This window comes from Propithecus coquereli, unplaced genomic scaffold (assembly GCF_000956105.1).
Source record: "Propithecus coquereli isolate 6110/MARCELLA unplaced genomic scaffold, Pcoq_1.0 Scaffold10, whole genome shotgun sequence".
Taxonomy (NCBI): Eukaryota; Metazoa; Chordata; class Mammalia; order Primates; family Indriidae; genus Propithecus; species Propithecus coquereli.
In genome coordinates, this window is record NW_012133858.1 from 10,778,781 (window position 1) to 10,792,400 (window position 13,620).

Consider the following 13,620-nt stretch of genomic DNA (forward strand, 5'->3'; position numbering starts at 1 on the left):
GCCTCCCAAAATGCTAGGATTAGAGGCGTGAGCCACTGCACCCAGCCCCATTACACTACTTTTAAATTCCAAGGATGAAGTGATTGTAGCAAAAGGTTAGCGTGAGATAAGCTGGATCACTTACTTCATTCAAATATATATGTTAATCTGGCATTTCCAGGTTCAGAAAGTGCAAGGCCATGGGAAATAAGAAATGTCCATGTTTCTTCCTCTGTTTTTCTGTCCTGCTCAAACATTGCTCCTTTGTGTATATTCAACTTTTGAGATGCACTCTTGAATTATTTTAAAATCTACTTTTTTAGAGTTCAAGGACTGATCTGGTTAATTCTTTTGCTAAAGAGGAAGTAAAGCCTTCTCAATGAGACTTGATGTAAAAAGTCCACATTTGCCAGGCAAACAGTCTGGATTACTGGCATTACAAATGGATTATTTAAAATGGTAGACCCTCTGGTGCATTTAAGTATTTTACAGATCATTGACTGCTTGGAAGAGAGCTGGGAAACAGACTAAAGAGGGAGATGCCATTTCCACGTAAAGATTCTGCTTTTCCAGAAAGGAAAAATAGAGACTCTCAGAGATTCTAAAGTTTCCTCAAAGGGAAAATAAGTTCCTATTTACAGAAATATCTCAGGAACAACATGCGGTGAAAAATGAGGCACAGAGCTATAAGACAACTAGCAGCAGCCTCCCTGCTATGGGCCAGGCCTTGGACCAGGTGCATTATGTATTACTTCATTTAATTCTTCAAACATCCATGAAATGTAGTATTATTATCCCCATTTGCCAGATAAAGAAAATTAGGCTCAGAGAGTTGCAAGACAGTTTGGAGCCGAGATGTGTGCTCAGGTCTCAAGCCTAGCTCTTTCCATATTGGAAAAACACCAAACTGAAAACTGAGAGAAGTTGATGATATTGCCCAAAGTGATCACGCGACACCGACAAATGGAAGTTGCCTTCCATTTCTTTCCTTAAAATAAATCACCCCTTAAAGAGTTGGGTGATTTGACAGAGTCCTCAACAGGGTAATAAACGAGAGAGAAGTCAGTGTCACCCCCCGTACTCTAAGAAAAATGGTTGTCTAACTATCCTATATTTTATTTTGCATCCCTTTTATTATGCTTATACTTCGCATTATACAGAATTATGAATTATTGGGCTTAGGAATAAAAGCGATGACAGAAAATGAGCTTAAAGGCAAATAGTTGTGTATCCAAGCACCTTTAATTTAGCGATGCTTTAAGCTGTAGCCAAATGCAGGTGTATAGATGAATTGCTGTTTTTAGCAGTCACATAGACTAAGGCATGGATTAAGGTGCATTGGATTAACACTGGCCTTTGAGAACTTGCAAGTTCCAGTGGTCCACTTTGCTTTCCCCTTGTTAGGCATTGCAGTCTGCAGGTCTGTTTGCTGTCACAGAGGGCCGGAGGGTGGCAGGCTGATTTTGGGAATCAGATTCTGGGCTGCCAGGAGAGCAGAGATTATGAGAAACTGGGTGCTTTTTGTAACACAGTGCAGAATTCAAAGTGATTTTCACACACAAGCCACAGACAGCATGCCACAATTTGTCAAAATAAAGAAAAAGGAGCCAAGATTTAGAGTAGGAAGATCTGAACTCAGGTCCCAGTTCTACTCCTACTACCAATTGCAGACGGCCTGGAGCAATTCTTAGCCATCCCACAAAGTGGAGATAATGATAATACTGACTTTGGAAAATTGTGAGCCTAAAATAAGATAACTAGTACAAAATGTTTTTATAAACTGCTAAGTAATCATATGAAAAATACTAGTTAATATTATTTTAATTCACTTAGGAGGATCCAGAGTAGCTGTCTTCCTAATTGTCATCACTTGGTGGCCAGAGGTCTCTGGTCTTGATGGTTCTTTTATAATTTGTGTTCCAATTTACCTACAAATTATGTGTTTTCTTACCAAATTTTTCGCTGAAACTTTGTTGTTTGGAAGTCCCAGTTCAGGCTGGATCTAAAAAGGGCAGCCCAATCAAACTGCATTTTTTAGTAAAATGTAGACTAGAGTGGAGGGTGACAGGGGACTCTAGAGGGGGTCAATGGGGAAGGGGGGCTGCTAAATCCCTGCTCTAATAGTTACTAACTGTGTCTTTGCTTCCTCTCTTATTAAATGGGAGGATAATGAACAGTAACTATCATGTGGACTTTTTGACATTAAATAAAATAATACATAAGTGCACATATAAGAATAACATCTATTGGATGTTGGGCAGCGGGGAGGGGGGAGCAGGAAGGAGGGGACGGGTATTTGCATACACAAAGAGTGCAATGCGCACCACCGAAGGATGTACATATTTGAAACTTGGACTTGGTGGGGGAGGCAAGGGCAAAATACGTAACCTAAACATCTGTACCCCCATAATATGCTGAAATAAAAAAAAAAATACATATGGAGCACTATGTGCCTAGAACATAGTAAGTGCTAAATAAAGGTTAACTATTATTATTATTATTGTTATTAGCAACTCAATGTTCTTCTCACAACAAAGCTTCCTTTGGTGAGGTCCAAGGCAAAGCTGTACTGAACTATGTCAGTATGCTGAACCATCTTAAGGTATGTTCCAGAGAGTCGGTTGCCTACTCTACCATACCTAGAACATGTCCCGGGTCAATGGCTCGGTCATTCGAAATGTAGCCATCTTCAGTCATTCTTAGGCTCTGAAGGTAACTCCTTGCAAATGTGATCTGATTTGATTTAGTTATTTTTTCCATATAGTAATAGCCGATTTCATTGATTTTTAAAATTAATTCATTAACTTTCAAATTTCCTGTAAGGATATTTCCCCCTCCCTTTTGCTCTCCTCACCTGTCCTCTGCTCCCCTGTTCCTTTGTTCCTTGCTCCTCCCTTTCTCTTTCTGTCTCTCTCTCTTCCTCTCTCTCTCATCTCTCTCTCTCTCTCTCTCAGAATCTGTTCTAGGCCTGGCTGGAGCACACACATGCCTCGAACGCAGCCCTTACCTACAGTTCAAGAGAAGTGAGAAGGTGGATAGGCGAAGGGTAGAATGTGGTAAGAATCTCGAGTAGCCTGATGGTTTGGAGATGAGAAGACCCAGAGAAATTAGAGAGGTTCCCAGGGTGTGGACTTCGAGCTGGAGTCCGAAGGATGGTAGGATGTAGCCCTGCGAAGACTTAAGGAGAGGAGAGTGGGATGTGTATTCCAAGCGAAGGGGGCAGCAGGAGCAAAGGCAGGAAGGTGGGCTCCTCCTGCGGAGAATTAATGTTATAGATTAGCTGCAACGACTATAATTTCTCCTGTCTGCCTTTTGCAGAGTCAGCTAGGATCCTCTTCATAGCAAAAGTGGATGTGGTGGAGACAATTCCTGACTCTGACATACATTCCCCAGGCATAAAATTGTTCCTGGGCTTGACTTCCCTTTTTCCCCTTAGCTCCTGAGGTTTGCCAGACATCCAAGTGGGTTTTATGTTTAGGATTTACCCATTCAGATTGAAACTACTGTTATTGTCGTATCAGTCTCTAAGGGACCATTGCGGTGTCTGTTCCTCAATCCAGTGCTGCTCCCTCTTATTTAATTTCATGGTGAAGTCATCAGAGCACTGCAAAGGGAAGCAATTTCAATTAGGATCAGGCAATAAGGTGTCTTCTTCAATCCCACCTGTGCTAGCATCTTGACAGTTACCTTGGGCACATTCGGTGCATGCCTTCAGTCTCTTTCATCCATTCGTCAAACTCTCATTGAGCAGGTCTCAGTGCTCCACACCAATGGGGAGACAAGGAACAATAAAACATAATCCCTATTTTCAAGATGGCCTAGAAGAACTAAGAGAATACAGGCAGAAAATGATCAGGAGCACAAAAGAGGGACACTTAAAATCTCTCAGAGTTAGTAAAGTGACAGGTTTTTTTTTGTTTGTTTGATTTTTTTTTTTTTCCTGGAGGAAGGGTGTTGAAGAGATTCTTCTGGAAGAGGTGAAATTTAAGTTAAGCCCTAACAATGGGAATGATTTTATTGACTTGGTTTCCTCACCCTCCAAGATCCACAGATACCCTTGGAATGCTTGTTTTTGTTTTTTTCCCCAGATGAAATTTTGCATCTGGCCACAGGCTGGAAGGTAATGGTGTAAACTACCTCTTATCTGAGCATGTGCCTCCTGCCTCTCGAGCTTGGTTATATGTGTCACTGCCCCATGGGCACATCCAGATTCCTCGGTAAATGATGACAAGTCTTTTCCCATCAAGGCTCTCTATCTACCATCTTTCAAAGACATATCATTCTGTCTAGAATGTTCACCAGCTCCAAACATTTACAGAATTATATTAAGCTGATGTTTTTTAGGTCGAATTGTAGCCTGATGACTCCTTTTAACTTCATGGGGATTTTGATGTCTGTTTCCTCAGGACGAATACCAAATTTACTCTCGGAAAAAGGTAATGTGGATCTACCTGTCATCATTAAACAGCGCAGTTGATCTTACTCCTGACCACCCTCTCATTACAGATGAGGAGTGTATCATAAATAGAGCCATAAGAAAGCCAGACCTAAAGGTAAGAAAATTTATGGCTACCACTGATGCCAGAGAAATTTAATCTTTTCCCCCGAAATATAAGGTTGAATTCAGGTTCTCCACTGTACCAATCCTCAACTGACAGTGTAGAATGTTACAAAGAACATGAACTTTGGAGTGAGACAGAGCTCAGTTCAAATCTCAGCTTCATCCTTCTGAACAGTACAGTCTCAAATCAGTTCCTTAACTCTGCTGAGCCTCAGTTTCTCACCTATAAAATGATAATTATAATGCCTATCTCAAACATTAATTGATGAAATTCAATAAAGAAATATTATGCCAGGTACTTAGTAAGTGCTCAACACATATATTAGCTCTTACTAGCATTATGGCCTGTAATATAACTTGTGCAACAGGGCTAATCTTACAGTAAGTGTAGTCACCCAGGAATATCCCAAGAAGTTTGCCTAAGCCTGCAGAATAATCTTACTTTGAGTTCTTGTCATTCACAGGTGTTTGAGTTACTCCCTTTTCATCATATTAAATTAGTACTGCTTGGATTATGACCAGTTAACATTCATATTAAAAACACATTTATAATATAAGAAAGAATGTTTTCTCTTATATTTATATATGTGTAGTCAGCTGTTTAAATTAGTTTTATGAGCTCAAGGTCAATTTTTAAAAATAATAAAAGTCAATTACTGAATAATTTTTCTATTATCAATTGTTATCACCCAGTTGTCTTAACCGCCAAAATAAACAAAAACAAAAGAGATCAGGTACCTCCAAATAACAGAGCCTAATCTGTTAGGTGAATATTCACCTGGAAAAGTAGGCTTCCTAAATCGGCCTTACATCCTCAAGAGTTTCATTGCCCTGAAATTCTAGCATCTTTAATTGCATCAAATAAGTAAGTGGACAGACAAATGAAGAAATGGTCAAATAAATAAATAGAATGTACAGAAAGGGCAGATGTCTTGAAATGGGAAATTTTGATACCCAGGCTTAGGTTAGATATTTTCTTTACCAGCTCATGATATAGGCCATTTTGTTAGTTACTGCCTCTTTGACTCTTGAGTTTCTTACTTATAAAAGAAGGGTAATAACCCCTTCTCTGCCTGTTTCTCAGGGCTATTGTGAATCTAAAATGAGAATATAGAAATTAAAGTGGTTTGTGAACTGCAATGAGCTATATTCATAATATGGGCTGAAACTTTCATTAAAGTCAGAGAGGGCTGTCATGTCATGGGGTTAGCCATGATGACACTAATAGCAATGACAATAATAATACCAAGATGATAACCATTTAAGGCCAGTTAAGGGGAGTTTGGAGATTGCAACCAAGAATTACGTCAGGTTTGCAAACATAGTCTAAGAGGAGACTCTAAGGACCATCTGGTAGGATTGCATGCAAAACAGAAACCCAGTGCTTAACCTGTTAAACAGGATGCTCTTATAACATGTTCCAACAAGAGATGAAGAACAGGAAGCCTGGGGAGAGGAATCTTTCTGATTCCTAAGCAGAAAGATAAAATTCACCCTGCAACAGATTTTCAGTTGCCTGATTACTGTTTCCTGGTCTTAAGTTCCAGGAAATGGGCAAATAAACATCACCCTTTGCAATTATTACCCTTAACATCCTCTTACCAGCTTCCAGAGGCTTTGAGGGTGATGAGGGGAGCAGATAAACTCAGGCAGAGATGTTGCCTGCTGGGGAAATATCAAAGATGCTTAGGTCTATGATGGAACCGTCCTTGTCACTCTGCAAGAATGGCCTCAGAAATTGCCGGAAGGTAATGGAATTTTCCATTTTCTGGACTGAGTTAAAACTTAACAGTAACCTCTTTATTCCTCATTATTGCTGCCTTCATTTGCAGATGTCTCACGTCTATTGTGTTTTATAAATTTCTGAATCTCAGTTTGTGGTTTCACAGCCACCTGATAGACATTCTCTAACTGAGCAGGAGCTTCATATTCTACCGCAATTTGTCCTTTAAAATTTTTCTAACACAGATTTTCAAATTTATGAAATTAGTAAGTAGGCAACCTCACTTTATATAACTTGAATCATGAAATTAAGGGATTTTGGATTTTTTTTGAGACTACCTTGAATATTACATCCTTTGAGAGACTGAGCTTTGGAGCCAGATGGGCTAAAGTTCCAATTCCAGCCTTGCAAGTTACTTAATCAAAATGCACTTTAGGTGCAAAGTGAAGATGAAAATAATACCTGCCCTACCACAGGATGATAAAAAGACTAAAGATAATGCGTGAAAAATCCTAAAATTCTCAATAAATATTAGCTATGACTACAACCCTGCTCTATTTGCAAAATTGCAGGGGATACTGAAGAGAAAAGCAAGTTGTGAGGCAAGAAACTTGAGATTCCAACATGGGCCCAATGGCTGACATGCCCCAGGGCTGGTCACTTTCAAATTTTCTTTCCGTCCTCTCATTTGCAGCTTATGAAGGAAGTATCATTCCCACTGACTATTCACTCCAATTTTATACTGAGAATCAATTGTAAATGGGGTTTATTTTAAATAAGTTACTTTGCAAACAACCTTACTGAAATAAATCATTCTGAAAAATAAAAAAATACAGCATGTTATACTCTTACTTGGTAACTAGTGGATAGGGTTAAAATTCATTTGAGGTAACCTAGATCGTGGAGCATAGGGAGTTAAACTGCATTTCCAGCTGTCATGTGGTTTGACAAAGCATTCATTCATTTACTTAATGAAAAACATATTGAGCACTTATTATGTACCAGCTATATACTCTTTCCAGTTTTAGAATGTATCTAATGGTTATACTGACTAATATTCACAGGTATAGAATATATACATAGGAACTGAAGTGAAACTTAAACATAATCTGTTCCATTGCCTTGATTATTCATGGGGAAACTGAGGTGCAGAGAAATTTAGTTGAAGTTCTCAAGGACACAAGTAGCACAATAGCTATAAAAGGAAGCCTTAACCACTGTTCCTCAGCTTTGGCTGCACATTCGAATTGCCTGGGGCAAATTATTATAAAAGTATTTATGCCCAGGATGCACTGTAGACAAATTAAATCAGAATCTCTGGGGGCAGGGGAGACCCAGACAGCAGTATTTTTTTTTTTTTTTTAATATCGAGGGGGTAGAAGTGTTTTGTTACATGGATGAAGTCAGGGCTTTTAGTGTGCCTGTCACCAGAGTAGTGTACATTGTACCTGACAGGTAAGTTTTTATCCCCCAATGGCAATTATGGCAACAACAAAAATAAATGAATGGGGCTTAAATTAAAAAGCCATCATTTTTAAAGCTTTCTGGAGTCCAATGAGTAAACTGAGAGTATTACATTGCTCTATAGCAATATGACAGTCTCACTGTTTTTCTTTGTGCTTAGGTCATTGGTTCATGAAAATTCAGATTCACATATAAAGTTGCTTAAAGAAATCAGAAGCAACAAGGCACAATTGCCATAAATATTAACCCTTCCCTTTTTATCCCACTGCGAATGCCCTCGGAACCTTACTTCCTAGAACACATTTTTTCTTTCTTTTTTTTCTTTTCTCAGTCTGTCACCCTGGATAGAGTGCAGTGGCATCATCGTAGCTCATTGCATTGTCAAACTCCGGTGCTCATGTGATCCTCCTGCCTCAGCCTCCTGAGCACCTGGGACTACAGACGTGTTCCATCACGCCCGACTAATTTTTCTATTTTTTGTAGAGACCAGGGTCTTGCTCTTGCTCAGGCTGGTCTCGAATTCCTGAGCCTCCCAGAGTGCTAGGATTACAGGAGTGAGTCACCACACCCGGCCTCACATTTTTTTTTGTAATAACCTTTTCTCTCCTTTAGTATTTACTATCAGCCTAATACTTTTCAGTGTTTCTTCTTTTCTCTCTCTTTTTACTTGTTTAATGTGGCTAATAGAAATTTGTTTCTAACTGACACATAATAATTATACATATTTATGGGGTAAAATGTGATGTTTCAATACATATATATTGTGTAACAATCAAAAGAGGATAATTAGCATATTCATCACCTCATACATTTATCATTTCTTTGTGGTGAGAACATCCAAAATCCTCTCTTCTAGCCATTTTGAGATATACAATACAATATTATCAACCATAGTCACCCTACCATGCAGTAGAACACCAGGGCTTTTTCCTCCTACCTGTGACTTTGTACCTATTGACCAACTTCCCTTGCATCCCCTTCCCTCTATGCATCCCGGCCTCTGGTAACCACTATTCTACTCTACACTCTGTGAGACCAACTTGTTTAGATCCTACATGTAAGATCACGCTTTACTGTGTCTAGCTTATTTCACTTAACATGATGTCTTCAAGACTCATCCATGTTGTCACAATTGACAGAATTTCCCTCTTTTTATAACCAAATAGTATTCCATTGTGTATATATACCACATTTTCTTTATCCATTCATTCATTGATAGGCACTTAGGTTCATGCCATGTCTTGCCTATTGTGAATACTGCTGCAATAAACATGGGAGTGCTGATATCTTTTCGATGTAGTGATTTCATTTTCTTTGGATATATATCCAATAGCAGAATTGCAGGATCATATGGTAGTTTTGTTTTTTATTTTTTGAGGAACCTTCATATTCTTTTCTGTAATGACTGTACTAATTTACATTTCCATCAATAGTGTATAAGAGTTCCCCTTTCTTCTCATCTGTGCCAGCATTTATTTTTTGTTTTTTTGATAATAGCCATTATAACTGGAATGAGGTGCTATCTCATTGTGGTTTTGATTTGTATTTCCCTGATGATTAGTGATGTTAAGCATTTTTTCATATATCATATGCATATCTTCTTTTGAAAAATGACTATTCAGGTCTTTTGCCTAATTTTTAATTGATTATTTATTTATTTATTTTTGCTATTGAGTTGTTTGAGTTCCTTACATATTTTGGATATTAAACCCTTATCAGATGCATAGTTTGAAAATATTTTCTCCCATTCTGTAGATTGTCTTTTCACTCTATTGATTGTTTCCTTTACTGTGCAGAAGCTTTTTAGTTTGATGTAATTCTGTTAGTGTATTTTTGCTTTTGTTGCCTTTGATTTTGTGGTCTTATTAAAAAAAAACTCCTTGCCCAAACCAATGTCATAAAGCATTTCTCCTATATTTTCTTCTAGTTTTATCATTTCCAATCTTACATTTAAGCCTTCAATCCATTTTGAATTGATTTTTGTATATGGTTAAACACAGGGGTTTAGCTTCATTCTTTTGCATGTGGATAACAAAGTTTTCCTAACACCATTTATTAGAAGTCATCCTTTCTCTATTGTGTTTTCTTGGCACCTTTGTTGAAAGCCAATTGACTATAAGTTAGTGAATTTATTTCTGTGTTCTCTATTCCATTCGTCTATGTGTCTGTTTTTCTGCCAGTACCATGCTGTTTTAGTTACTCTAGCTTTGTGATATATTTTTGAAGTGGGGTAGTTTGTTGGCTCCAGTTTTGTTCTTTTTCCTCAGCATTGTTTTGGGATCTTTTGTATTTCTATACAAATTTTAGGATTGTATTTCTATTTCTGTGAAGAATGTCATTGGTATTATATTTTTTGATAGAGATTGCAATAAATCTGTAGATCACTTTGGATAGTATTGACATTTTAATATTAATTTTTCCAATCCATGAACATGACGTATCTTTTCATTTATTTTTGTCTTCTTCATTATGGTTCATCAGTGCCTTATAGTTTTCAGTGAAGAGATCTCTCACCACCTTGATTAAATTTATTCCTAAGTATTTTATTTATTTTGTATCTATTGTAAATGGGATAGTTTTCTAAAATTTCTTTTTCAGATAGTTTGCTAGTAGTGTATGAAAATGCTACGAATTTTTATATGTTGATTTTTGCATTCTGCAAAATTACTAAATTTATTAGTGTTAAGTTTTTTAGTGGAGTCTTTAGGATATTCTATGTATAAGATCATGTCATCTGCAAACTGCAAACAGGGACAATTTAACTTTTTCTTTTCCAGCTTGGATACCCTTTATTTCTTTCTCTTGCCTAATTGTTCTGGCTGGGACTTCCAGTACTGTTGAGCAGAAGTGGTGAAAATGGCCATTCTTGTCTTCTTTCAGAATTTAGAGGAGAAGCTTTCAACATTTTCCCATTCAGTATAATCTTAGCTGTGGGTTTGTCACATATGGCCTTTACTGTGCTGAGATAAATTCCTTCTATACCTAATTTATTGAGTTTTTGTCAGTAAGGGATGTTGAATTTTGACAAATTCTTTTCTGCATCTGTTGAAATGATCATATGGGTTTTTTCCTTCATTCTGTTAGTATAATGTGTCACATTTATTGATTTGCATATGTTGAGCCATCTTTGCATCCCTGGGATGAATCTCATGTGATCATGGTGATAATCTTTTTAACATGCCATTGATTCAGTTTGCTAGTATTTTGTTGAGGATTTTTGCATCTAAGTTTGTCAGGGATATTGTCCTGTAGTTTTCTTTTTTGTTATGCCCTTGTCTGGTTTTACTATCATGCTGATGCTGGTCTCATAAAATGAGCTTGGACATATTCCCTCCTCTTCAATTTTTTGGAATATTTTGAGTAGATCTGGTATTCTTTTTTAAATGTTTGGTAGAATTCAGCAGTGAAGCCATCAGGTACGAGGCTTTTCTTTGATGGGAGAGACTTTTTATTACCGATTGAATTTCATTACTTTTATTGGTCTGTTCAGATTTTGTATTTCTTCATGATTCAATCTTGGTAGATTATATGTGTCCAGGAATTTATCCATTTCTTCTAGATAATCCAATTTGTTGGTATATAATTGTTTATGGTAGACTCTTGTGATTCTTTGTACTTCTGTATTATCAGCTGTAGTCTCCTTTTTCATCTCCAATTTTGTTTGTTTGAATATTCTCTCTTTTTTTCTTAGTCTGAGTAAGGTTTGTCAATTTCACTTCTCTTTTCAAAGAGAGAACAAACTCTTTGTTTTGTTAATCTTTTGGGTTCTTTTAGGCTATATTTCATTTAATCTCTGCTCTAATCTTTATTATTTCCTTCCTTCTATTAATTTTGGGTTTAATTTGTTCTTGTTTTTCCTTGAGGTACAATGTTAGGTTGTTTATTTGAGATCTTCTTTTTTGGTGTAGGCATTTGTTGCTGTAAGATTTCCTTTTACAATCTCTTTTGCTGTATCCCATAGGTTTTGGTATGTTGTGTTTCCATTTTCATTTGTCTCAAGAAGTTTTTAAATTTTTCTGTTAATTTCTTCATTGACTCTTTGGTTGTTCAGGAGCATGCCTAATTTCCATATATCTGCAAGTTTTCAAAGTTTCTCTTGTTATTGATTTCTAATTTTATACCGTTGTGGTCAGAAAAGATAACCTGATATGATTTTAATTTTTAAAAATTTGCTAAGACTTGTTTGTGACCTAATATATCATCTCTTCTGCAGAATGTTCCATGTGCAATCAAAAAGAATGCATATTCTGCAGCCATTGGATAGAATGTTCGGTAAATTTCTGTTAGGTTCATTTGGTGTAGAGTGCAGTTTACATCCAATGTTTCTTTATTAATTTTCTGCTAGATGATGTGTTTTTTACTGTGAGTGAAGTATTGAAGTTCTCTACTATTACTGTATTGCAGCCAGTTTCTCCCTTTACATCAATTACTATTTGCTTCATATATTTAGGCACTCTGATGTTGGGTGCATATATATTAATGATTGTTACTGTCTTGCTGAATTGACCCCTTTATCATCATTTAATGACTTTCTTTATCTCTTTTTTATGGTTTTTAATTTAAAGTCTATTTTAACTGATAAAAGTATAGTTATTCCTACTCTCTCTTGGTTTCCATTTGCATGGAATATCTTTTTCTATCCCTTCACTTTCCAGTCTGGGTGTCCTTACTAGTTAAGTGAATGTCTTGCAGACACCATATAATTGAGTCTTTTAAGAAAATCCATTTAGCCGCTTTCTGTCTTTTAATGAGATAATTTAATCCATCTCCATTTAAGGTAATTATTGATAGATAAGAACTTATTACTGCCATTTTCTTAATTATTTTCCAGTTGTTTTGTAGATCCTTTCTTTTTTTATCTTACTGCCTTCCTTTGTGGTTAAGTTATTTTCTCTGTTAGTGTGTTTTGATTCTTCGTGTTTCATTTTTAGTGTCTGAGTCTCTTCTATGCGTTACTCCACAGGTCTTTTGCCTATGAGATAAAGCACCAAATTTCTCATCCTAGCATTAAGGCTGCTCATATTCTGATTTTAGTTTATCTTTACGGCTTCATTTTCCACTCTACAGTAATAGTCCCGCTCACTTGCCTCCTCCCCCTCAACTAACTTGTACAGAGTCTCTTCAAAATGTCCTCTTTTCTCCTCACCTGAGAAAAATTCTTCCAATCCTTTGACACTACAGCTCAGATGCTATCTCTTCCATGATGCTTTCCATCATGTTCCCTCTCTATATTTCTATAGCATTTCAAGACTGTATTTTTTACTTTATCATATTTTCATTTTTTTGACATGTACATATTCGACTATATGATGTAGGCTTTTTTGAAATTTTTTTCCTTCTTAGGTTGTAAAGTAGTAGAATGCAGACACTGAGTTTTATTTGTATCTTTATGTATATAGTAGGACCATGATACATGTTGATTGAATGATGACTTCTAGTAAAAAATGTCATTTGTGTAATAGAAAAGGATAGGATAAGTTAGAAAAGGATAAAATTCTAAATAAGTATATTAGGGTTCTATCTTTGCTGTTTCCACAAATGATTCTTTATTACTGAGTTGCTGTATATTCTCTGATTCTCAAACTAGAGACTTTCTTAGTACTTTTCTTTTTCAGGTAAGATACATAAAAGTGCAGAAAATACGATATGTTTGGAACAACTTAGAAGGACAATTCCAGAAAATTGGGTAAGTTGCTTTAGCAAGTGCATCCAAAGAAGAAAAATGTTATCTCAAAAACACTGTTGCTAAATATGTCTATCTCATTATTATTATTTTAGCTCTTTGGAAGACTGGCTCAGTTCTGCCAAAATACATCAAAAATTTGGATCAGGTCTAACAAGAGAAGAACAAGAAATTAGGTACCATGTTATTGTTGCCTATACTAGCTCAAAG

General features: G+C 36.6%; 1 protein-coding gene across 1 annotated transcript in view; it reads left to right on the forward strand.

The window, feature by feature from the left end:
- Positions 1-13,620, forward strand: part of ATP13A4 (ATPase type 13A4) — a 161,341-nt gene that overhangs the window by 52,403 nt on the left and 95,318 nt on the right. Inside the window, exons 3-5 of the mRNA XM_012639862.1 lie at positions 4,386-4,532; positions 13,343-13,413; positions 13,506-13,593. Coding sequence (XP_012495316.1) covers positions 4,386-4,532; positions 13,343-13,413; positions 13,506-13,593 — 306 coding nt within the window. The remainder of the gene's footprint in view (positions 1-4,385; positions 4,533-13,342; positions 13,414-13,505; positions 13,594-13,620) is intronic.